General features: G+C 52.6%; 8 protein-coding genes across 8 annotated transcripts; 4 read left to right on the top strand and 4 right to left on the bottom strand.

Moving 5' to 3' along the window:
- Nucleotides 1-1,469: 1,469 nt before the first annotated feature.
- Nucleotides 1,470-1,853, top strand: BBA_09710 (uncharacterized protein; the record flags this gene model as incomplete). The annotated part of the gene is made up of 1 exon (XM_008604807.1): nucleotides 1,470-1,853. One exon carries the CDS (start codon nucleotides 1,470-1,472, stop codon nucleotides 1,851-1,853), a length of 384 nt encoding a protein of 127 aa, XP_008603029.1.
- Nucleotides 1,854-2,208: 355 nt separating this feature from the next.
- On the bottom strand, nucleotides 2,209-4,594 carry BBA_09709 (Hsp70 family chaperone, putative; the record flags this gene model as incomplete). The annotated part of the gene is made up of 8 exons (XM_008604806.1): nucleotides 2,209-2,417; nucleotides 2,513-2,666; nucleotides 2,730-3,030; nucleotides 3,093-3,617; nucleotides 3,711-4,208; nucleotides 4,279-4,346; nucleotides 4,407-4,447; nucleotides 4,525-4,594. The coding sequence occupies 8 exons, from the start codon at nucleotides 4,592-4,594 to the stop codon at nucleotides 2,209-2,211; spliced, it is 1,866 nt and encodes a 621-aa protein (XP_008603028.1).
- A 569-nt stretch (nucleotides 4,595-5,163) lies between these two features.
- On the top strand, nucleotides 5,164-5,781 carry BBA_09708 (uncharacterized protein; the record flags this gene model as incomplete). The annotated part of the gene is made up of 1 exon (XM_008604805.1): nucleotides 5,164-5,781. One exon carries the CDS (start codon nucleotides 5,164-5,166, stop codon nucleotides 5,779-5,781), a length of 618 nt encoding a protein of 205 aa, XP_008603027.1.
- Nucleotides 5,782-7,729: 1,948 nt separating this feature from the next.
- Nucleotides 7,730-8,313, bottom strand: BBA_09707 (uncharacterized protein; the record flags this gene model as incomplete). Its single annotated transcript, XM_008604804.1, has 2 exons — nucleotides 7,730-8,018; nucleotides 8,096-8,313. The coding sequence occupies 2 exons, from the start codon at nucleotides 8,311-8,313 to the stop codon at nucleotides 7,730-7,732; spliced, it is 507 nt and encodes a 168-aa protein (XP_008603026.1).
- A 788-nt stretch (nucleotides 8,314-9,101) lies between these two features.
- Nucleotides 9,102-9,903, top strand: BBA_09706 (cytosol Mn-superoxide dismutase; the record flags this gene model as incomplete). Its single annotated transcript, XM_008604803.1, has 3 exons — nucleotides 9,102-9,146; nucleotides 9,246-9,707; nucleotides 9,781-9,903. 3 exons carry the CDS (start codon nucleotides 9,102-9,104, stop codon nucleotides 9,901-9,903), a joined length of 630 nt encoding a protein of 209 aa, XP_008603025.1.
- Nucleotides 9,904-10,606: 703 nt separating this feature from the next.
- BBA_09705 (uncharacterized protein) lies at nucleotides 10,607-11,735 on the top strand (the record flags this gene model as incomplete). Its single annotated transcript, XM_008604802.1, has 2 exons — nucleotides 10,607-10,644; nucleotides 10,715-11,735. The coding sequence occupies 2 exons, from the start codon at nucleotides 10,607-10,609 to the stop codon at nucleotides 11,733-11,735; spliced, it is 1,059 nt and encodes a 352-aa protein (XP_008603024.1).
- A 308-nt stretch (nucleotides 11,736-12,043) lies between these two features.
- On the bottom strand, nucleotides 12,044-13,715 carry BBA_09704 (DUF89 domain protein; the record flags this gene model as incomplete). The annotated part of the gene is made up of 5 exons (XM_008604801.1): nucleotides 12,044-12,274; nucleotides 12,330-13,179; nucleotides 13,249-13,502; nucleotides 13,569-13,639; nucleotides 13,694-13,715. The coding sequence occupies 5 exons, from the start codon at nucleotides 13,713-13,715 to the stop codon at nucleotides 12,044-12,046; spliced, it is 1,428 nt and encodes a 475-aa protein (XP_008603023.1).
- Nucleotides 13,716-14,810: 1,095 nt separating this feature from the next.
- BBA_09703 (uncharacterized protein) lies at nucleotides 14,811-20,073 on the bottom strand (the record flags this gene model as incomplete). Its single annotated transcript, XM_008604800.1, has 2 exons — nucleotides 14,811-14,914; nucleotides 14,967-20,073. The coding sequence occupies 2 exons, from the start codon at nucleotides 20,071-20,073 to the stop codon at nucleotides 14,811-14,813; spliced, it is 5,211 nt and encodes a 1,736-aa protein (XP_008603022.1).
- Nucleotides 20,074-21,913: the final 1,840 nt, after the last annotated feature.

Below are 21,913 nucleotides of genomic sequence, written 5' to 3'. Positions count from 1 at the left end.
CCTTTCTTCTGCGTCTTACCTGTGGCTGACCCTGCTATAGTATATGTCTACGCCTTACGTAGGAGCGTTCGTAACACTATGCTACTCGCTTATTAACTATGTTAAGTTTAAAAGATAAATAATAAAGATATTTATTTATATGGTTTTTTAAAATTTAAAACTTCTTTAATTTTTTAAAAAATATTTAATTATATATTATATCTAAGATTTTAATATTAAAATATTATTAAAAATATCTAATAAAGTTTTAAATTTAATTACTTATATAAAACTAAAGGTTTATCAAATTAAATATTTATATAAGTAATTTAACTTAAATTATATATTTTAGTTAGAAATATATAATATAACTAGTTATATATTTTAATATTATTCATATTAAAAAGGTTTTTTATAAAGAATTAATAGACATCTAAATTTCGTTACTATTTAAGTTAATTATATAAATAATAAACTAGATTACTTATAATCTTGGTTAATATTAAAGAGCCTATAAATAATTATTAGATATAAGCTAGGTTATGCTAGGGGACTAGAAGCTGCTCTATATATGTGCGCCTTGTTGTATATGCGTTGAGTTAATTCCGACGGTGCCTGTGCCAGGATTGAGTGTAATAACTAGAATGTTTCGTTCGTAGAAAAGCAATGAACAGATTCTTATATCTATTGTATCCTTTTGGTTCTCCACACACCTGCGTAAATCACCACCATTCGTAAGATTGATCCACTTCCACAACGCGACGTCGGCGCGGGCCGCTGTGGGGATGGATTCAGCCCCGGCTGCTGTAGTAACTGTCTTTTATAATAACAAATGTGATGATGATCAAGCCTCCCATGGCGGGCCACTTTTCGGCGCAATGGTAACGTGCTCGGGACAAGGCTTCGGGAGCCAGGATCGAAGCCTTTCAATGCACCGCGGGATCCAGCGACGCCTGGCAACGGGTCGGCAGCGATAACTGCATCATCATGTTGCTGCACTGCCATTCAGCTGCGCCCCAGCCTACTTCCACACTCGTGCTATTGCTGCTGGCTTCTGTTATGATTCGGTAGCCAATAGAAGTGCGGCTTGAAAGCACCAAGGGTCCCCCCCCCCCGGATGACATGTGGTCAAGTCAACAGCCTTTTCTTTGCCATCATCCGTCGTCCTTGTGCTGCCTACACTAGCATTCTTCCAGACTCACGCCAGCTCCTGCAACCAGCCCTCTTACACTTACAACGCGGATCGAATGCCAAATCATCGCCCAACTATCCCATGACGTAGCTCACATCTGTCACTCAGGTGTCTCCAAAAAGGGCACACGTCCTCGCCAGAGTCGAGATACCAGTGGGTGGAAGCTGCGCGCCATTGGTACTATATATCAGTAATCTGCTGTTCAGAGAGGCAGTTAGGGGGAGAGTTGAGGGCACCCGGCGCTTTTTGTCCAACGACACCGCGTGGCTGTCATCCACAGCAGCCACCACCGCTCCCCATGGTCCATGCCAACGATGTCATCGCCATCATTGTCATTCTCCATCTAGCAATCGGTGTCCTCCTCGGCATCTGTATTTGCTGCATCAGGCGTAACATCCCACCGCCAGACACCACCACCATCTCTACTGACGACAACTCATCAACATCCATCTATATCACCAAGGTCCCAACGCCAGCTCCAGCTCCGGCTCCAGCTCCAGCTCCAGCTCCAGCTCCAGTTCCAGTTCCAGCTCCGCCTTCGCCTTCGCCTGCACCTGCACCTCCGCAACCGCCGCCACCCAACGACAGCTCCTTTAACCTCCCATCTCATCAGAGCGGAGCGTTTAACTTGCCGCGTCGAACGGGCGGTGGAGCAAGTGCACATCGCACAATCACACGATGAAGGTGGCAGTCGCAGAGATGGTTTGATGTATCGACAAGGACACGACAATCCGAGATGATGGAACAAGAAGTGTCTTTACATGGGAAGTGCAATTCAGAAAAAGACTTGCAAGTCAGGAAATTGATGAATGTCGGTCGCGAAGTAGTCCGAGTGTGCTGCTGTGCAGTGCGGACTAATTGCCACACCAACGAGTAAAATATTGGCATTCAATACTTGTGCGAGCATTAACCGAATAGACAACTACAATTTTTTGACTGCATTCGTTGCAGAAAGAAAACCAAGTAATTTTATACATTTGAGGGTACTCGTCACGGAACCCATCTCAAGCCAGTCTACCTGGTGACTGGCCCAACCTTCACTTGAAGCTGACCTTCTTCGCTGGGCATCTCCTTTCATCCGGCGTATTTCTGCCATACACTCCGCAAAAGGTCAGGCTGGTGGCCTCCAGAATCATCTCAATCTCGAAATTAGCCTTATAAAACCTGGTCCTGCCTCCATTATGGGGGATGGTCGGGATCGTCAGACCCTGGAGGTCAAGACTGAAATCCGTAATCTTCCATGCGTCTGCACGTTACAGGGCGGCAAATTCATGTCAGTACACGTCGGAGTCAAGGGCATAGAGTCTATGCAAGTCACTAAGTGCGTGGGGACGGACATACTGGGGTCATTTCTATACTCGGGTGGATTGCGCTTCTCGCAGACAAAGATTGGGATATCGATTAAACACACTTCATGCGCTTTTTTGCCAGGGATGACCTTGGCAATCTTTTCGTAAGGGTAGTATTGTGGCTCGCCATTGGGAATATCATCATTCTGTTTTCAACTATTAAGTATTCTGGAGCCTTGACAAGTTAATCGAGACGGAAATTTACGCACCATCTTGGCAAACCAATGCATCCGCGCGACTTTGACTCCGTCGTCTCGCCTCTCTCTACGCATCATGTTAGCTTTGCGGGAGACTGCCAATCCATCATCGAGCGCGCCATACTTCTTCTCTATGGGGTCACCGTCCTTGTAGTCATCATAGCCCCAAGTGCCGTAGTGGCGGCCAGCCTTCCTGGAGACGACTCCCACTCTACGGGTCGACATGAAATTGAAAGCTCCATCGAAAGCGACAGTGGCCCTCTCCAGACCGTACAGGCTAGCAGTAACCGCGCCCTTTACAATGGCTGTTGCGCTGTTTTGTTTTGCATCATGGTCAGGCCAGCACTGCGCGATAACGTAGAGACCCCAACTTACCTGTCCTCAAACTCGGATACCTTGATACCTTGACGGACCACGCAGTCCAGATTTTGCAGCCTCCTCTTCAGATATGGGTTCCGGCCGAATCCTCCAGCAAGCACAACCTCCTTCACACTGCCTTCCGTGTGTTTAATTTGATCACGGACTAGTACTCGGATCTTGTTGATGACAATGTCAAATACATTGACACGTAGTTCATCGTCTGTCAGCTCAAGGAAATTCTTCTTAATCCCATGCCGCGGGCTTGGCTTGAGACCCTGTATCCGAATAAAATGCGCATCTCTATTCCGACCGGAGAAGTTGGGCTTGATTCTCGTCTCGAAAGCCCCTAAAGCGTCAATCATGAAGTCTGGGTCCCAGCTGGGGTAGTCTTGGAGTTTCTCCTCAAGGTATTTCTCAAAGATGCGATTGAGAAAGATGCTGCCGCAAAGCCCACCCGAGCCCGCTCCTGCCCCGACCAGTTCGCACTGACGCCGATTTTTCGACAGGGACTTGACCCGGAAGGAGGTGAGGTCAACAGTTCTATTGGTGAGCCAAGCATGTCGGGTCAGCCATTGCCTTCTTTCTTCTCCAAGACGCCGAATGGCATCCATTTTCAAAGTATGTTGTACTTACCCGCCCCCAGCATCGCATACAACAAATGCATCGCCTTCTTCTATGCTGGGCATGTTCTTAATGGCCCATATCCCGGCCGCTTCGGACTCGGGGATCAGCGTGATCTCACTACCCTTGCCCATATCAGCCCTCTCGGCGCAGGTTCGGGTCTTTTCTTGCTCGGAATAGTCCCACAGAGCCGGAACAGTGATGATGTACAGCCTCTCCATGGCTGCAACCTGCTCATCGGCGCCAAGCTTCTTATCCACGGCTTGCTTGATACCGACCAAATAGTCCCTGACAAGCTTCTCGCAGTCTTCTCCTTTTACGGGCGGCTTGGCCGTCTTGCTGTCGTACAGCTTTGCGAGCTCCGACTCCCGGGCTCGTCGTTCTTCAAAGTCGTCGCAAAGACCTAGCTTGAACCACTCATGGATCCGTTCACTCTGTTGGGCCCATCTCTGGGCGCGGTATCCCCAAACATATGGGCCACTCATTTCGCCATTGTCGTAGCGAAGTACGCTGATCAGTGATGCGAGCGAAGCATGTTAGTCGTCACAATGGCCGTGGTTACGCAGGGTCGACGACTTACGTTGGCACTTGGCCCTCGGTATTATCTCCTCCTTCACCCCAGCTCATCAACAGATGTGGTCCAGCAGCCTATGAATCGAAAACGGTGTAAGCAGACGCTGTTGAGATATGAGAAGTGCGGTTTCTTACCTCGGCAGTATGGGCATAGGCTACCGAAGTGAATGTCGTTCCTGCGGCGCCAGATTATTGCTATGGTTACATCTAGTGCAATGTGGCGACGGGCCTGGAAACAAAGCTGAAGACATACCAAAATCAACGGCTACAAGAACTTTGCCGCGACCCGCAGCAGCGCTGACCGTACCTGAGCTCTGTGGCATACTGATGGACTTGAATGACAAGATTGACATGAACCGACCAAGTCGTTGATGTTTCTGTCAAAACAGCAAGCCAAGGGAACCGGAGCAGGCTGAACTCGACAGACAAGACATATTTCCCGCGCAACTGGGCGCCACACGGGAACGGAAGACAGCCAAATTAAAAAAATGCGAACCATTTCGGCGAACTTGCGCAAGAGGTTGTTATAGGTACACAAGATAGGGCAGGCAGGCCGCCTTGCGACAGCCACGACGCAATTGGACCCACGCGACCACGTCAGTCGGGCGTCAACAAATTATCCTTCAGCTTACCATTACATGCAGCCTTTCCCATTGTTGAAGATGTTGCCCAATACTTCTCTGCGCTGCTACCCTCTGCGAGCTTGTGCAGAAACGTTGTGGGCCTTTGCATCGAGGTTGGTAACCCATCACGCACTTCTGCCGCCTGACTTTGTTCACTCCCAGGGCATAAAAATATATCTTTGCACTGAGCGAGTCTGCTCAGACAGATAGTATCCTCTGTCAAAAGTCAAAGTCGACCAGGAAGGCTACATGGTAGCTTTCTGGACATGATGTCTCATCCCGATGACTGGCCGGAGGAGGCCAAGAATGAAATCTCTAGGCTCGAGTCCGCCAATTATGCGCTTCAGCAGGAGGTGGGTCTCTCTGTAGCCAAGATCATTTCACTCCAGAGTGAAGACGACCAGATTGCAGATGGCGATTTGAAGAGAAGATTCGAAGAGATGTGCGCCAATATCGAGGACTGGACCACGGCCATCGAGGTGGAATTTCTCCAGCAGGGGCGGGAGTTTCGCCAGGCATTCCACCAATTACTTGATGATGACCCTGGGCGGAGGTTGCTGTATTGTTGGGGATTGCTGGAACGCCCCCATGACCCTGGTGAGGAGATTGAAAAGCTGTACTGGCTAGGCCAGCTCGACACATGTATCAAGATTGTCTTGTCACGCGTCATATGGCAATCCTTGTACGCTGAAGTCTTCATCAAGACATACCCTCCTGGAACAAACGACGACGCTGCCAAAGGGCTGGATTATATCACCGACGCAATCAGGCTCGGCGCGGACGGAAGACCCAGTGAAGGTCAGTCGCAAAGAGAACCAACCCATTCACAAAGCAGGCTGACCCAACTGATTAATCGGAGCAACAGAATCAGTTCTTCGAGCGAGTAAATGGAGATCAAGCGCCTTTTCTAGTCTCGCGACGACAGAATGTTTCAGGTCTGCATGCAAAATGCAATTGACAAAGATGTTGAATTCACTGTGGGATACACTACGCAGACCTCCACTGTCCATGGACGAAAGTACATTCAGGAACAACACCCCGAAGCTCCGAGACGACATTATTTTGGCGGCTGCAACCCTTAAACAAGAGATGACTTGCTCCACGCTCGAATACTCCATTTGCGATCCTCGCGACTGCCTCTCTCCTCAAACCCAACTACATGAGTCGACACTCAAGGACATTGAAGGTTGGAGAGTCGTGAACCAGAGCCAGTCCGTCGGCGGCATCTTTCTATGCTTATTCCCAGGTGTTTACAAAGCGGCTGCAAAGGATGGGGGGCTGTCCCCGTTGGTGAAGCCTGTTCTCATCACGTATCACCAAGATGCCGCAAAGAGACTCCAAGCTTTCCAGCCGCAAGCAGCACTGTCGACGTCAAAACAACAAGGTAGAAAGTCCGAGTCAAGCCTCTGCCTCCATCGGTCCGATGGGAAACCAGGTGAAGAGACAGCGCGCTCTGTAAGGCGAGGTAAGCACAGCGAGCGAGCGAGAGGGTCTAGCTCTAAATGGGGAAGCTTTCTGGCCAACCCAATGAAGACGATTAGAGGCGGCCTCCAGCCAGAGGACGGTTCAAGATCAAAGACCAGATCTGCCATCAATTCACCCACTGGTGGCAGGGCGTTGGAAGACAAGACCAAGCAACGAAAGGCTCAAGGGCCTACACAGTCAGGAGAGAAGAGAGCACACAAAAGATGCTCGCGACAAGCGGCCTCGGCAACATCTTGCACAGCTACTTGGGCCGATTCGCAAAAACCATCGCTGGCCACTATGACGCGTGAGGATCTTTCGGGCCGTAATAACTCGGCAAGCGACGTGGATGTGATGCCCAAGAATAGTACTACTGCCCAAGACGTACCCGCCACGGCAGCAAGGGGCACTGGGTCACCGCAGCGGAGCGATAGCGAGGAGGGGTCAGGCGAGGACCATTCAGATTTGAGCGACGCAAGCTCAACTGACACTACGGATACTGCTGCTGCAAGGCGCAGACCGGCAGGCAGCCCTCACGACCTGCAGATTGACGTTGAAGTTGAGGGCGGCCCGGCGCAATCATACACACTCCAAACACCCTTGTCCGGTAGAGGTTCAGCTTATTCAGAGTAGCATGACCCCATTCGATCCTCCACGTATAACGCGAGATTAGAATTAGTGCAATTTATTTCATGTATAAACTACTACTACTACTACTATACCTTTTTCTTTTTTTAAAAAAAAAAAAAAATAATCGCCAAGCGTGCCTCTTGGAATCATCCACTAGCCAGAAAATGACGGGATTTCGCCCATGTTTGTTATAACCATATCTGTGACCCCCCCACCCACTCCTATTCGCATCCCCGAATCAGTCCCGGCTTGCTTTGCGCATCTTGGGCTTTTGCAGGCGACGCCGGCGACGGGTGGGCCCCGGCAGCCCGCCTAGTGCTATAGGCGGCGCCGCTCAAGTCCAACTCGCGGTTCCAACAAACTCATAGTGGAACCAATACACACTCGTTGGCTTCAAAAAATGTCCAAGTGTAACAAGCCCCAGGGCACCCGCGTCCTCGTTCTCGTCCTCGTCCCTTGCCCTTGTCCTCGTCGTCGCCGGCGCCTTTTGGCATGGGGCTGTTTAGCAGGTTGTCGACTTGAGATAGCCATGACGAGCTTTCAAGACAAACTCGATATGTGACAATCAAGCACATTGTAATGAAATGTCGCATCGACTTTTTAATTTTGCTGCCATTCCAATCTTGATATTCTCTGAGTCTTTTGTATCGTTTCGTCATGCAAAAGGGCTGCTGGTATGCAAAAATCCGCTCTCGTCTCTATATCGTACAGTACAGTAAAAGACAGACCCATCACCGGCTCTCACAACGACGCCCGCTCGGCCGCCCAGCTATTAAACCCGACAATGCCCTCTGCCAGCACCGTGCGCTGCTCGCGCCGCTCGTCGTCTCGATCCTCTGCGTAGACGGACACGCGGCGGCCAATGATGCCCTCGCTGCCGACCTGCAGCGACAGCGCCTGCGGCAGCGGCCACTCGAAAAAAGACGCGTCTTGATGAGCGCCGCCACCCGTACTGCTGCGCGTCGCCGAGAGTCGAAGCTGGCGAAACAGGCCGCAGTCGCTCGCATTCATTGTCAAGTCGCCTCCGGTGCTGCCATGGAAGAATAAAAAGTTAGCTCCCCGGGTTCGAGTTGACCGCCGCGCTTTTGTAATCAAAGGGAAACCCACTGGATAATGACGCAAAGGTCCGACGGCAGTAATCGTTCTGGCTGCTCCTCGTCAAAAGCTAGCCGCGCATGCGTCGCCTCGGTGCTGTTGGGCTGTCCGGGCGTGTGAAAGGTGAGGTCGCCGGTGAGAAGGGCCGTTGGGGAAGCGCCGCGGGGAGGGTTGAGGGCGACGAGGGCGCCGCCTCGAGGACGATGTACAGTTTCGGGGCCTCCGCACATGATGAAACTCGATAATCTCGTCTTTTTTTTTTTTTTTCGTATCGCGTAAATGTCGAATAATAATAAAAAAGTTCGGGCAAAAAGATCCGTCTGCCACTCAGCTTTATATACACCACACGCGTCACCAACATTCACCACCACCCACAGCAGCAAAGGGAAAAGAACATCAAAAAGTAAAACTTGCTCCTACCACCTCAAGACACGGTAAATGAAACAGGCTGAATCATTTGCATTCAGAAATCACTCTAACAAGACCCTTCCCCTGGACGCCTTTCATATAAGGAGTTACAAAGCGGCTGACCCTGTGGGACCCACTGGTGAACCTTTATGAGCAAGTTTGAGAGCAAATGCTCCGAATTTAACCAGCAGATAAAGCCCATGCCCTCCCGAGATTAGCTTATTCATCTTTGTTGTTTTTTTTTCCTTTGACCTTGAGAGCCAGGCTGCCTCTTTGACTCGAGGACCGCTTTCTGACGTGATACAGACAAGCCGACTGGGCGATTCGCCGAGGAGGGGGGGGCTGCCACACTTGCACGGCAGCCCAAGCCCAAAGCCCAAGCAAGCCGATCATGTAAGTGAGCGAAGCGGGCAGAGCGATGGCGTGCAGCTGCCTTTATTAGTTATATCATCTTCCCCGCACATGGCGGGAGGGGGGGGGGTTAAATCTTGTTTAGCCGTCTTGTTCTTTTATGCCGAGCTTCTCCTCTCATCCATCTCAACTTGATCCCCCCTTGTTATATCGCTCGTCGTGAGAAAAGAAAGAAAGCTTCATCATCAACCCGATCACCATGGCTCACAACTACTCGCTCCCTACCTTGCCCTACGCCTACGATGTACGTTGTCAAATGAACTCCCTTTTATAATAGATCTAAACCCGAGAAATCCCCAAGGCTGACAAGAACTCAAACCCCCCTTCCTCCCCATCCATCTAGGCTTTGGAGCCCAGCATCTCCAAGCAAATCATGGAGCTTCACCACACCAAGCACCACCAGGCCTACGTCACCAACCTCAACACGGCGCTCGCCTCGTACGCCGGCGCCGACATCACCGCCCAAATCGCCCTCCAGCAGGCCGTCCGCTTCAACGGCGGCGGCCACATCAACCACTCGCTCTTTTGGGAGAACCTCGCTCCCGCCACCCAGCCCGAGACGCAGCTGTCCGCCGCCACTGCGCCCCAGCTCCTCGCCGCCATCACCAAGACCTGGGGCTCCCCCGCCGAGTTTCAAAAGGCCTTTGCCGCCGCGCTGCTGGGCGTGCAGGGCAGCGGCTGGGGCTGGCTCGTCAAGGACAAGCACGGCCTGCGCATCATCACGACAAAGGATCAGGATCCGGTTGTCGGGCCTGAGATTCCAGTGTTTGGCATTGACATGTGGGAGCACGCCTACTACCTGCAGGTATGCGCGCAACAAAACAACAACTTGTCTCAAAAGGAAGAAGAAATAAAAAAGAAAGCTGACAGAATCGCAGTACCTCAACGGCAAGGCTGCCTATGTTGAAAATATTTGGAAAGTCATCAACTGGAAGACGGCTGAGCGTCGCTTCGTCGGCGAACGCGATGACGTCTTCAAGGCTCTCAAGGCGTCCATCTAGATTTATTTAAATCTCCCTCGCCTCGTTCAATTACTCATCAACTGTTAAATACAAAATTGTTCATTTTCATATTCAGCTGGAAAAAAAAAAGAATTTTCCCTGATTTGTTTCTGTTTCACCGTTACTGCTGCTACTGCTACTGCTGCTGCCCTTCGGCCTTCGCCTAACTCGTATATTTTCCAGCCCGTTGCCCCCTTGCAATTCATGCCGTTTCCTTCATGAAACATGTTCATTTCCGCTTTGGGATGTACAGACCTAACCCAAAGTTTGCTCGCGGGACGACCACAGCTGGACCTGGCGTCGTACAAGCCGCGGACACCTGCATCTGATATTGGTTTCTTGTCGAGGGATTTGCGTCAAAGAGGGCAACGCCACGATTCCACCGGGCAGTACTCATTGGAGCATACTCTTTTCTCTTCCCAATAGTCTAATTTACTTCCCTTTTTGAGTATCTCGGTGTAGGAAGCAATCATGCAGAGTGGCGCGGACACGAGTGACGGCTGCGTAGCGAGAGTGTCACAGGAGGCGAGACAGAGTCCTGATCTCGACTTACAACATGATCTTCTATATACACCGTACTTGTATAGATATATATATATATATATATAACCCCAACCAACATGCGCATCTTCATTCTTTCCACCAGCAGTCTTCATCTACACACTCGCTTTAATCAATTAAACCACACTCGCTCGTTTCCACAATGAAGTTTACTCCTACCCTCGCCGTCCTTGGCTTCAGGTCCGTTCACCCTCAATCCCTCCTCTCGTCCCTCCCGATCCCCTTTCTAACTAACACTGCTTCTCACCAGCCTCGCAACCGTCCTCGCCACATTCAACACCGTCACCGTCACCGAGACCATTGCCACGTGCGGCGCCTCCTGCTTCACCACCTACTACGGCGGCTGCACCCTCACTTCCACAACCGCCACGTCCAGCAGCAGCAGCAGCAGCAGCAGCAGCGCCTCTCCCATCTATCAAAACTCTTCCTCCCTCTACACAGCCACCCTCACCAGCAGCTCCGGCTCCAGCGTCCTCCCCACCGGCGGTCCCTCCACCACTCTCTCTCACTGCACATCGCCGTACGCCTGCGGCGGCGTCAAGCATCCCAACAGCACAACCTACCTGAGCATCCCGGAGGGCACCGCTACCACCACCACCAGCAGCCTGCGCAGCAGCAGCAGCAGCATGTCCGCCATCACCACCACCAACAACAACACGTCGGCTACATGCACGCAGCGCACCCCCAAGGGCCCTTTGTCCCGCACGGCCAGCTATCCCGTCACCAACTCGACATATGCATACTACCCTACCGGCTCCGTGACTTCTGGCACCGGCACCGGCTCCGTCACCTCCGGCACCGGGTACTATCCAACTACTGTTCCGCCTGGAAGCACGCCATCGACAACGTCTGATGAAAACTTGCCGCCGCTGCCAACTGATGCACCCAGAAACAGCAGCAGCAGCAGCAGTTCCGTCTTGTCCAGCCGCTCTGTTTCGTTTACCAGTCCCGTCTCGTCCAGCAGCAAGACGAGGACCGGCGCGCCAACGTCCACCATCATCACACCGCCCTACACTTCAAGCGTAGACCCCATCGGCACGAGCTCTTTCTCTTCATCCACTATCCCCTCCTTCTCTTCTTCTTCTTCCTTCTCTTCTTCTTCTTCCTTCTCTTCTTCTTCTTCTCTTCTCTTCTTCTTCTTCCTTCTCTTCTTCCTCTCCTGGCATCATAACCACCACCACCACCTCCTCCTCCTCCAACCCCTCCTCCTCCAGCTCTTCTTCCACTTCCCCGAGCGAATTCCCCCAGCCAACAACCATGAAGACGAGTAGCCGCAAGCCGGTGTCTTCCAGCAGCAGCCAGGACCCGACCTCTACACCACCAGCCTACGAAGACGGACCGTCCTCTTATCATTAACAGAGCGACTACTCTTCCGTGGTGTGCATTCGCAAAAAGAGTCCAAGAGTCGCTAGTCGTGTCAACATGTAGATTTTCTATAGTCTATCATCTAGCATAAATAAAGACGCCCGGTCTTCTACCAACCGGCATTGTGTATAGTTCATAATATCTCCTTCTCGCGCATTTCTTGTGTTTCTTTCCTTTGCTTTTCTGTTATACCCTTTTGCACTATAATGACTGTTTAATGACCTTTGGAAAAAGACACAACAGCCCACTTGCCGTGCCAGCCCCATTTGCGAGCCCCCGTATCGCCACCACCATTCGGCGTAGCCTTGAGCTCCTCGTCCTTGCCGGGGGGGAGACCTACCACGACATCGGCCTTGACGGTACGCAGGGACATAATGTTGGCGCCCGACGCTGGGCCCATGGGGCCGAGAGCCTCGGTGTACGGTGTGGTAGGATCCCACCAAGCCTGCCGCAGTTAGCAACATGCTTCATCACATTCACTTTTCCTGTCTTGTACTCACATCACCAGTCAGCTTGCGGTAGTTGAGATCGCCCTTGAAGATGACGAGCTCGGCCTCCTTCAGGTCCTCGAGTAAGTCGGGTCTCTGATGCGGCAAGCGCCAGAAACTGCCCCCCGCAGTCCAGTAGCGATCCGGGCGCATCACAAGCTGCCCCTCGGCGTGCGCCTCTGTCCAGTGCTGAAACACAAACTCGAGATCCGCCACCTCCTTGTCCGACAGCTTGGCCGGCGTCTTGCCCTGCAGCTTGTCATCCTCCGAGGGCGTCTCAAAGAACGCGCGCGGGTCCTGAATCGCATTCAGCAGCCCCGAGAAATCCGCCGGCAGCACGTCCGACACAAACCAGGGAATCGACTTGGGCCGCAGCACAATCTGCGTGGCCAGGCCCGACGCGAGCAGGAAGCCAGCGAGGATGAGGTCGACCCAGAGCTCAAAGCCCGCATTGTCGAGGACAAAGTCGACGCGGCGCTCCTCCTTGCCCGCGGCGCGGGCCTGGCGCAGCGACTCGTACACTTGGGGGAGGTCGTTTGCGATGATGTTCTTCTCGGCCGCCTTGCGCGCCTCGCTGCCCTGCAGCTTCTGAATGTCCTCGTACGTCATGTTGGTCAGTAGGGACAAGTCGGTGGCGTTGCCCCAGAGGCACACCTCAAACATTTCGGTAAAGAGCGTCTTTTCGGCGTCGAGGTTGTGCGTGGCGGGCTTGTCCTTTTGGAGCTCCGTGACGAATTCCTTGTAGCGGGCGGCGAGCTCGAGGACGGCGTTGCGCGAGGTGCGAAACGTGTCCATCTTCTGGCGGTAAAAGAGGTCGTACTCTTTCCAGTGCTTGGTGGTGGAAAAAAAGGTGCTAATGCGTCTGTGGAGGGCATGTCAGTGATTCCATCATGTTATGAGAGTCTGTCAAAGTAGAAGAGACAAAACGCACCGATACATGTAGCACTCCGAAAAGAGCCATGGGACGTCATGCCAGGTCGGAGGATTGCCGAGGGCGGCCACCTCCTTATTGTACTCGGCGACTTCGTCGGTGAAACCATCGTCGACGATTGGAGTCAGGGGTCGGTTGTGCTCAACCTCGTACTTGAGGGCGCCGAGCTGCTCGACAATCTTTTTGCCCTCGGCCTGCTTCTCGGCATCGTCGGTCTGGGAGATGGTCTTGTAGATGTCATTGACGGTACCAGTCTAGCAGCACGACTATGTCAGCATCGCCAGTGTATTGTCTTCGGTGACGGACTGCGGAAAGCATACCAGAATGACGGGCCACCTCTTGCGGACAGACTCGCTCGCAAAGGAGAGAGGGTCGCTGGTGACGGATTTGGCTGAGAGCGAGTTAGCTAGTGGTTTGCTTGTCCATGAAATGCCGAGTCACATACGGATTTTGGTGTCAAACTCCATGATGATCGGGGGTATATTGAGGGTGAATCGTATACAGAAGGAAAAGTAGAGAGTATCTGGAGGAAAGAAGACGGGTATGCGCGTTTAAAAAAAAAACCAAAGACGAGATTTTTGTTTGAGCATGGAGGGGCAATTGGCTGAGATGCGTTTGGGCCAGGTACAGCCGAATTGCGTCGATGGAGGGGCAGATGGTGCCGATTCAAGTTTAGCGCCGGGACAAGAGGGGTACTGAGTCGTTCATTTTGCGCGATCCACCAAACCCGTCGGGCTACAGTGGCTGACCTCTGTAATCACAGCGCCTGGCCCCTGAAAATCCGAGCCCCAGGCACTCATCACAGCTACAACCGCTGTAACTTGGCCACTAAATTCCAAGTTCGAGAAGTCAGGCATTTCCGTGAACCATCTTCTTTAGGTTGGGTTACGATTTGGCATCTACTTGCTAAACATAAAAAGCCGCAAAATCTCTTCTAATCTAAGACACTGTACTCACTTACGACTAACCGTCACAATCTCTTCCACTCAAGCATATTCCCGTTCTGTACGAAAAACCGTAGATGCAGCTGCGTTGTCACAGCGGGACCCAGCAAAAGACGCAGAAGCCCACTTGATCGACGTCATAAACACCGGGGCAGATAGTGAAGTCGTGTCAGTTTTCATTCTCCAGTGAGTGTCGATGCGTATCTACTAGCAACCAGGAGGTAACGATTGGGCACGCTACAAATGCAGACTTTTATTTTTTTAATTTTTTCTTCACTTTTTCTTCTTCTTTCTAGTTCCAATCATGTCCCTCACGTGCAAACGTCCTCCCAAAACCTGTCCCTTGCCTTAATCCGACCATCCTTTCCAATTCCAGCATCATCGTCCGTAATCAAAAAATGCCCAGGGGTCGAGAAAATAACATGCATCGGCATTGTCAACCAAATAAATAAATGATATATGAACCGTTCAAGTCGTTAAATAACATGGCCGTGCCATCGACATGTCCACCACAAATGTACCTTCGCACTGCCTGTGCATCACTCCCCTTATTCCATGAGCAGATTATACATGGCTCTCTAAATAACACTGTTTCTTTTTTTTTGCCTTGCAAGAGTTTCAAGCATCATGACGCCAAGAATAATTCTCCTTCGACGCTTCAGAGCCGGCTTCAGCCACTGGCCCTGGATCAGCCTCCTGGCTCGTGACCGTTCCAAATGTATCTATATCCCATTAGCATTCTCACTTCACATTCTGTCATTTCAATAAGCATACCTCTTTTGCGTCGTCTCTCCTCTCTCGCCGCCTCCTCCGGGCTCTTGGGTGTCATCGCCCGCGGTCCACTAGGCCGGCGAGCCGGGATCCCCAGCGCCGCATTCAGGTTGCGGTTCTCCAGCTTCGGACTGCCATCTGCAGTCAGCTGGCTGGCATGCGTCCCACTCGCGCTACCATACCCGCTCTCGTAGCTCGTGGGCGCCACGGGGCTACTTTTCTGCAACGATGCTACACGGTTGCCCTTGACCGGCGTGTGCACCGACGTATCAAGCGGCTCCTTTGGTGGTCGTGGCGGTGCTGCTGATTGCTGCTTCGGCGATGACAGAGCATAGTCGGCTTCTCTTGTGGCACCCGACGATGCACTGTATCGGTTAGTGTTGCCCGGCAGCCGGCTGAGGCTTGTCGCCGACCCGGCCCAATCCGTTGACCGCGGCGTCATGGGATTGTCATACTCGCGAGCGGAGTGTTCAAGTGCCGCCTGGTGCCGCTCCGTCTGCCCTTGTCTCGGTTGTGGGTGCTGCAGATTCACCGAGTTGCGATGCGCCTTGTACTTGGGGTCTTCAGACAGCGCAAAGGACGGCACTGTTGGTTGTGCAGGGCCGGCACGTTCTTGGTTGAGTGCCGGATTTGAGAACCCCGTGTGTAGCTTATCCACTCCATAAAGGGTTTGGTCAACATAGGCATCGTCATATGAAGCTAGGCTAGACCCTGATCGAGAAGGAGGCTGAAACTCGTCATATTTGGACCCCTTTTTGGAGGCACCGCTGCCGCGGAATGCCCGGCCAACACTTGACGCAGTGGTCTCGGACCAGCGCGAGATCTTGGGAATCCACCCTGAGGAGCCATTGGACTTGTGCTTCTTTCCCTTTTCGCTACGCGGCGTATTGTCCGCGCTGAGAGCAGTTTGATGCGCTCCTGATGAAGTCTGCGGCGAAATTTCCGGCGGAACAGATCCTCCCCGCTGAAGATTAGCGTCATGGCCCGGCGAGAGCATATCCGGGTTGGGCTTGGCAGTCGAGGCGCTGGGCAAATCGTACTCATACTCGTCATCGTCCTCCTGAACGGTGCTGATCCTGTGATCCGAGTACTTGTGCTCAGCTGCTTGTAGGCCGCGAGGTACGCTGGCATGGCTAGGCGTGGAATTGCCCTCGGGTTCGTAGCCCTTGTCTTGCTCGTAGTGACCCTCTGGCTGGAGGTGCTCGAGAGACTGTCCTTGGTCGCCGGATGAAATTGGAGGAGCAGTCTGCGACTTGAGGACGTCTACCTCACCAAGGAGCTGCACCAGCATGTCCTCGATGCGGCTGAGGTCATTGGTACCCTTTGCACTGAGGCCTTGAAGAGCTCGCTTCCACAGGTTCTTCTTCTTGGTCGCTTCATCGAGAGTGCCGGCTTGCGAAGCGCTCTGCAGGGAACGAGTGGCAGTACCAGGGAAGGGGCGTGGACCATTGATAGCCTTTTGGAGCTTCTCGGTATTGTCGACGTTGGAAAAGATGACGTCGTCACCAGTATCTTGTACGAGCTCCTTCATTTCGCGGAACGAGTTTCGCATCTCCACGGCAGCATTCATGAGTAGTGCTACAATCTCTGTATCTCTGGCGCTCCTTTGAGCATCGCGAACCATTAAATGTTGCATCAGTGCAACAATATCCTTATTTTCAATTCTCTCGATGCCAGCTCCCATAGCAGCATCATAAAATGGTGATTCCATGCCTTGCGAGAAGCCACTCATGTGTCGAGGGTTGGCCTTGTTGGGCACGTAGAATGGGTCTTCATCGAGATTGTCTAGGCCAGCACCAACAGTCTTGGCAGCAATATCGGGCGTTCGGTTCGGGCCATTCGACATGTAGCCCTCGTCGTATTTTGGACCAAGGCCAGGGCTGGCGGTGCCATACGGCGTAGCATAAGTTGCATCGGGCGCGGCGCGATCCAGTATATTATCGTCCAGAGTGTGATTGGCAATGGGACTGGCATCCTCATAGGGGTTCGTAATGAGAGTATCGCGCTTGCGCTCCGCCGAAGTCCGTCCCCAGTTTTCTTCGGATTCTTGATCACGATTATGCGCCGCAAGTGCTGCTGCTCCCAGTGCTGCAGCACCAGCGGCCAGACCCATGGCAGCCTTGCTTGGTTCGCCAGAAGCCTGCTCATAGCCGCCGGCTGTTCTCGGGGTGGGTGTGGCTTTGCCAGAGACTGATTCCCAGTTGGGAATATCACGATCCATGGGCTCATTGAGAAGGGAGGGGTTTGTAATGATGTCGTCCTCTAGGTGGTAGCCAATCTCGGGCATTGGGTTGCCCATGTCGGGCATACCGCTGGCGGTCATTCGAGGAGCATCTTCCTCTTCGTAATCAAAGTTATCGACGCTATGGGTGGGGGTCTCCCTTGGCTTCCAGCCCATGGCTCGCTCCTTGAACGATCGGTTTCTGTTGACACCAGCGGGTTGGAAATCTTCGTCCTCATACGTTTCAATGTCAGCCTGCTTTTTCCCCTGAGCAGCTTTGAGAGCGGCGGCCGCAGCACCAACAGCACCAGCAGTAATGGCAGCCTCAGATGCTGTAGGCGAGTTGCGATAGCGGGCACGCGGAACCTTTCTGCCTTGGTCATCGAGATCATATTCAGAGTATTCCTGAGACTGTGCAATTGATCTCGAAGTTGGCGTGTGGTGAGGCTCCTCCTCTAGCTCTCTGGCATCATCAATTGACAATTTGTCTGGGCTAACGATGGCTCCCTGATTGCGTGACTGCGGCTCCGGTTCGTCGTATGAGAGCGCAGATTCCCTGGTGCCAGCCCCATTATCGTAGCCCGACATTCCTGTGACAACAGACTGCTCGATCATGGAGCCATCAACCAGGGAAGCGACAGCGGACTCCACACCCAGAGGGGGGTTGACGACGTTGGGATTGGCAGAAATGCCGCGAACCTCTTGGCCGGCAGCAAATTGAGGTGCCGGGCTACCCAGCTTAAGAGAGTCGATGGAGTGGATGGAGTGCGCTTGGCGTCTGTGGTCTGGTGATTTTTCGGGAGAAGAAAAGGCGTCGACAGATTGCATGCTCTTGGATGTGCGTGGCAGTGGGGCCTCACTTCCGCCTTCTGTGTAACCAGAGACGCTGGGGATGGGACTTAGTCCTCGAGCGCCAGCCTGATATGGCACGTATTTGAGGGGGGGTGGGACATCTTGCATGCTATTATACAGGTTGTTGGAGTAGGGGTCATCGATGTAGTCGTCGTATTCTAGAGGCTCCCGTGAGGCTTGGCCACCGTAGTAGTCATATTGGCTGACGGGGATCTTGCGGCCAAATTCGTCCGTCTCGTATTCTTCGACGTATTCTTTTTGGCCACGAGGCAGATTGGTCAAGTCACCGTGAGAGACGTTGGCGTGCTGCATAGATAGTGGCTTCACCTGCTCGGCAGGCGACCTGGATGGAGTTGGCGTCGACTGGACGGATACAATCTGCTCTTGAACCTCTCGCTTTGGCCCCAGCTCCTCGGTAGCAGAATGAGGTCGGTCGGTATCGGCGGATAAAATGGACGTCCTTGTGACTTCTGAAGGATTAATGTCACTCATCAAAGGCATTGGCGGAGCCGGCTCGTCATCGTCAAAGTCGTCCACATAGACATCTCTGCCTATGCTGCGACTTCGTGAGTGGTCCGCTCTTCGGCGGCGTCTGTCTCTTTGTTTGCGCTCCAACGAATCCGGTCCGTGGTCCAGCGCCGAGGAGATACCCTTGGCGGCCATTGCTCCAGCGGCGCCAGCAGCGGCAGCTCTTGACAAATTGCCGCCTCGTTGTGGTGATGGAGCCGCTTCTTCATGTGTTGTGTAGTCGGCGCCGAGAGAATCTTGGCTTGGACTATGCATGGATATGTTTTCGTAGTCGTGGCGAGCTTCCCGATTCCGCTTTTCCTTGTGTCGGATATTTTCTTTTGACTCGCTCTTTTGGCCAGAGGAGCGCCGTTTCTCCGTGTAACCGTCATCTTTGGAAACAGAAGTGCCTGTTGAGGCGATTGATGAGCGACGAGCTTCACGTTTGCTTTGTTCTCGCTTGAGCGCGCTAAGCTCGGGCAGAATTAGACGACGAATGGCGTCTTCGACAGTCTCTAGCAACTTGGGATTATTGATGGAGGAGGATTTGGAGGCGCTCGACTTGACAGAACGGTTACCAGCCGACACATTTGATGAAAGCAGACTTGAGTCGCCGCCAGAAACCGTAGATTCTTGGTGAGTTCGGCTAGAGCGACGGCGAGGAGAGCGAACTTCGTCGCTAGTGTTTTCTCCCATGCTGCCCGTGCGGCTCTTGGAGCGGCGCTTCTTGTCAGAGGACGATGATTTCTCCTTGGGCCGCTCTAGTCCACTAGATCGCTCCTTTTCGGTGCTCCTCGTCTTGCGGCTGTGCAGAGCCTCGCCTGCAGCGGCACCTGCTAGTGCCGTGGCAGCAGCTCCAGCCAATAAATCGCCCTTCATATCGGCTCTAGAGTGCTTGATTTCACTCATACCCCCGGTGCCATCTAGAAAACTGTCTGTAGGAATAGCTGAAATTTCGGAAGGATTGCCAGGCTGGTAAGAGACCCTGTCTTCCGAGGGTATTAAAGGGCTAGCGGGGCGGCGGCGGCGGTGACTGCGCTCAATCTCAATGTCGATTGGGTTCCTGGAGACGTTGGACTCTTCGGTGGCGGAGGCGTAAGACGTCATGCTATGAGTGTCGTCGGCTTCAGGGAGCTGCAAGTCTCCTGGAGCAGCGTGGTCGAGAGGGATGCGACGAGTCAGTGAGATCTTGCGAGAGCCTTTGGTTTCCGTGACTTGAAAGTGGTCGCCTTTTCCCTTCTTGGAGGGAGTCAAGCGAACACGGACACTGGGTTTGCGTTCGGCCGAGGATGAGGAGACCTTGCCACCCTCGAAGTACTCAATGAGGAGAGAGGTCTGTGACTTGTTGGCCTTGTGGCCACGAGTTCGAATGGTGACTGGAGTGCCGTCTTCTGGAAGAGAGTAAGTTGATTTTTCGTCGCCGGGCTTGGACACATCGGTGGTGATGTCGGTGGCCAGCTCGGTGGGCGTCGCGGTGTCGGTCTCGGTGGGCGCAGGCAATGGGGGTATTTTTCTGGAATCAGCACCCATGTTGGCACAGGCGCTGGACCAATGTATCTTTTACGTGAGCCAGGCCCCGCACGCTCCAATTTGTGTCGATGATATTGTTCGCGGGTCTGACTGAAGCCGAGGTTGCGAAGGCGCCAATTCCCGAGTGAGGAGAAGGTGAGAGTAGTGAGATATCAAGACATTCGGAATTGACAGCGCGGAGCAGAAGCAAGTCAAAGGGGACTCTGCGACGATTGTCAGATGGGGAGGAGCGAAACAAGTCTGGCTGTATGTAGCATGCATGAACGCGGGTGACGGCGAACTCAGTGCTGGCACAGAAGCAGCGGAATGAAGAGGCGGAGGAGCATACAGTACAAACAACGCTGTCAAGAGCAGTGCGTAGGAGAAAAGTAAGATGAATGGAAAGATGATGAGGGTCGTAAGAAGACAACAAGGCGAAATGATGCTGGAACGATGACAAACGGCGAACGGGAGTGTGGACGTCAGGTGATGTGGCGGATGAAGCAAACAGGCGGATGCGTTTGACAGTTGAATAGAGAGATGCGCTTTTTAGACAAGTACAGAGTAAAGAGGAACCGAGTAGCGGAAACAATGCGAATGGGTGGAAAAGGTCGAAAGAGCTTTTTGAAAAGCCGGCGAGGAGAAAATCGAATGGGCCAAGAGGGAGACGATATGATGCAGCGCAGAAGCAAGCTGATGCAAAAGTGAAGCTTGGTCTGCTGTCGGGGGTGGTGGTGGTGGTGAGTTGATGACTCTCTGCGACCCTTGAGGGCACTGAGGACAGTGAGGAGGGCCAAATCGGCAGAGGGACCAAGTTTGTACAGTGGGCAAAAAAAAGCACGGTCCAGGTGAGAGGACGGGGGGGCGATGGGAGGACGAAGTGAAAGAGTCAAAAGTCTAGATGAAGCAGAAGAAACAGGTGAGGCTTTGTTATTGTCCCGCACATGTCAACTAACTAGAAGCAAGAAAAGAAAAACGACAAGAGGCGAGCAGGGATGGGTTGATGCGTTGGCGGTGCTGATGAGGTTGGCCAATGGAAGATGGCAAGGCCAGGATAGCTTAAGAGGAGGGGTGTGCTAATGACTGGTAGGTTGTGGTTGGTAGGTAGGCTGTAACCAGCTTATTCGTACAGCAGTTGCGCAGCTTGACAAGTCGAGAATCTGGGGTGTGCGGCGCAAGGCAGAGAAAGACATTGCTAAAGAATCAAGTGAATTAAAATGGTGATGCAACGATAATTATACACCCTTGTACGGAGTACCGGTACGGGCTAACTGCACAGCGACGTTAGATGAAATGTCTCTAGGCTCAGCGGTATAATGAATCTAGGATGAGTGCATCATCTTGCTGCAAGCCAGGTCGAAGCATCAAGTCGTGATTGCATATTTATCATTTGTACAGTCACAATTTTAAATTTTTTCAAGTTGAGTTTGTTTACCCAAGTCACTACCAGCTCCAGCCAAATTCACCTGGCACCTGGGCACGTTCATGACAACTTTTGACAAGACGGCCAAACCGCCCAGGCACACTAAAAAGGACGCTAAGGCTCCCGCCAGTGGGTGCCACGGGTGCCCAATCAACCAGCCTAGACGCTGGAAAACAAACGATTCGCCCTGTTCAATGGCACAATTTTGTTTCCTTGATACCACCTAATGTACCCGTCGGCCGCTGCAGCCAGCAAAGGACCATTGCCTCGCACCTTTTGCAGCAAAGATGGCATATCAATAACGCAGCAGCATTATTATTCTTTGATACATTTCCCCCAGCCCATCGGGATATTATTTCTTTCTTATTTCTTATTTTCAGGCAAAAAGCACCGCAACAGCAAGGCCCCCCAACGCTAATAACACTGCCGCCCCCACAG

This window comes from Beauveria bassiana, assembly GCF_000280675.1.
Source record: "Beauveria bassiana ARSEF 2860 unplaced genomic scaffold BBA_S00063, whole genome shotgun sequence".
Classification (NCBI taxonomy): Eukaryota; Fungi; Ascomycota; class Sordariomycetes; order Hypocreales; family Cordycipitaceae; genus Beauveria; species Beauveria bassiana.
Note: the sequence above shows the minus strand (reverse complement) of the source record. Positions and strands in the feature narration are given on the sequence as shown.